The sequence below is a fragment of the Poecilia latipinna genome, unplaced genomic scaffold, assembly GCF_001443285.1.
Source record: "Poecilia latipinna isolate Pla-1442-1.1 unplaced genomic scaffold, P_latipinna-1.0 Scaffold5885, whole genome shotgun sequence".
NCBI classification, from domain to species: domain Eukaryota; kingdom Metazoa; phylum Chordata; class Actinopteri; order Cyprinodontiformes; family Poeciliidae; genus Poecilia; species Poecilia latipinna.
Genome location: NW_015118501.1, coordinates 5,194 through 6,929, shown reverse-complemented (window position 1 = coordinate 6,929; position 1,736 = coordinate 5,194). Strand labels below are relative to the sequence as shown.

General features: G+C 40.0%; 1 protein-coding gene across 1 annotated transcript; it reads right to left on the bottom strand.

Annotated features, from left to right (window-relative positions):
• Positions 1 to 329: 329 nt before the first annotated feature.
• Positions 330 to 1,708, bottom strand: LOC106943766 (matrix metalloproteinase-9-like; the record flags this gene model as incomplete). Its single annotated transcript, XM_015027065.1, has 6 exons — positions 330 to 658; positions 762 to 865; positions 968 to 1,118; positions 1,201 to 1,340; positions 1,419 to 1,590; positions 1,678 to 1,708. Coding segments are annotated over 6 exons (705 nt in total), but the record flags the coding sequence as incomplete, so codon positions are not given.
• Between the last annotated feature and the right edge of the window lie 28 nt (positions 1,709 to 1,736).

Sequence of the window (1,736 nt, the reverse complement as noted above, 5' to 3'; positions counted from 1 at the left end):
GTACAAAATTATTAGTTTTATAAATAATTTTAATTAAGGAGACACAGAATGTCTTCCAGTGCAAGTTTATGGCTTTGAAACCACTTTCAGAAAAACTCATAAAACCACACAAAACAAATAGGCTCATGACATAAAACTAATTATATTAGATGTTGTTATAAATACCAAATAAAATGATTAGAATACTGACAAGGGTCTGAACCAGTCAGACATGAATTTTTTTTATCCAGAAAGCATGTGTTGAATTTACTTGTATGGATCTCAAATTATTGGCCACTATGGTCAACAGTTCACAGCATGTCAGACTGAGTGCAAACGATGGTTGCTTGCTTCTGGGCCTTTGATTTGCATTCAGTCCAATGCTGTATAAATAATAATCAGCCAAATTCAAAAGAAGCCAGTTGTTCACATTGCATAAAGCACATACATCATACAAAAGACATGATGAACAAACACTGCATCACATTCTTTCAGACACCTGCACAAAGAAACATTTGGTTGCTCCAGCCTCACAGCCCATCTGTGCATGTATCTCAGTTGTTATTTCTTGATTATTTTGGGCATTTCAGAAGATCGTACTTCACATTGCCGGTGTGGTCCACCTGCCTGCCAGAATTCAGGCGCCAGTAGAAAAGATCTCTGCAGAAGTAAATGTTGCCTGAAAGAGAAACGTTGATGTTACAACCACCACAATGTATGCCATGTTTTGTTGAAGTTTGTGCATTTGTGTTCCCGAGCTTAGTTGTAGAAGGCATGTTTACCTTTTTGCTTGAACACATCATGAGCATCATTAGGGACACCTCCAAAGCTGGCTCTGGTATATTTGGGGTATCCTTTGTCAATCATTTGGGTCTTGAGATCAAACCTGTAGGGATCAGAGATGGATTGAGATCTATTGTATGTCCTTTAACAGGATGGGTTAATTTACAGATCTTTTGTCTAAAAAAGGGGGGCAATTTCTAGTCACCTCCAAAAGTTTTCTCCACTGAAGAGAAGCACTTTGCTCTTCCCTCTATACAGCGCTCCCTCCACCTTCTGTACACTTGGGGGCAAACCAAGCTTCTCAATACTGTGGGGACCTAGCACACTGCTTCCTGTGTACACCCAGAACCTTCTTCCTAATGTAACAATAAAATATGATTAAAACTCTTTGTCTAACATTTCAGTGCTCTGATAAGCTCTTGAAAGAACACTCCTTACCTGAAAAGAAGTATAATTTTGTGGTCTGAACATCCTCAAAGGCAGAGTCAATGACAGCAGGTAGAGCTGGCCAACTCTGAGAAATGGAAAATGGTCCCGTTCGACCTACATCTGTCTTGCTTGATACCTTCCAGAAATACCTGTCAATCAGAAATGCAAGATTAGCACCTCGATAGGTTATGTTTCTAGAGCATAAGTAGAACTAGCTATTTGCTTACCCATCTTTGAAGAAATGCAGGTGTCCCTGAATCACAGTGATGGTGTCAAACTTGAGCATCTTGCAGGGGTCTTTGGTGGGATCTACAATTGGTGACGCTATCACGACAGATGAACTAGTCGGATTAGGTATTACTGTGGCGTTGAGAGTAGGACCAGGGCCTATTTTATTTCCTGCAAAATATGGGAATGTTCTTTAAGGCAAAGTTTTCATGTGTTTGACGAAATTTATTGTGAAAGAGTACTGAGTTGTCCGCTCACCGTAGAGGTACTGAATTCCATCAATGTCGTCCTGATCCAGGGAGAAATCCTCCACATAG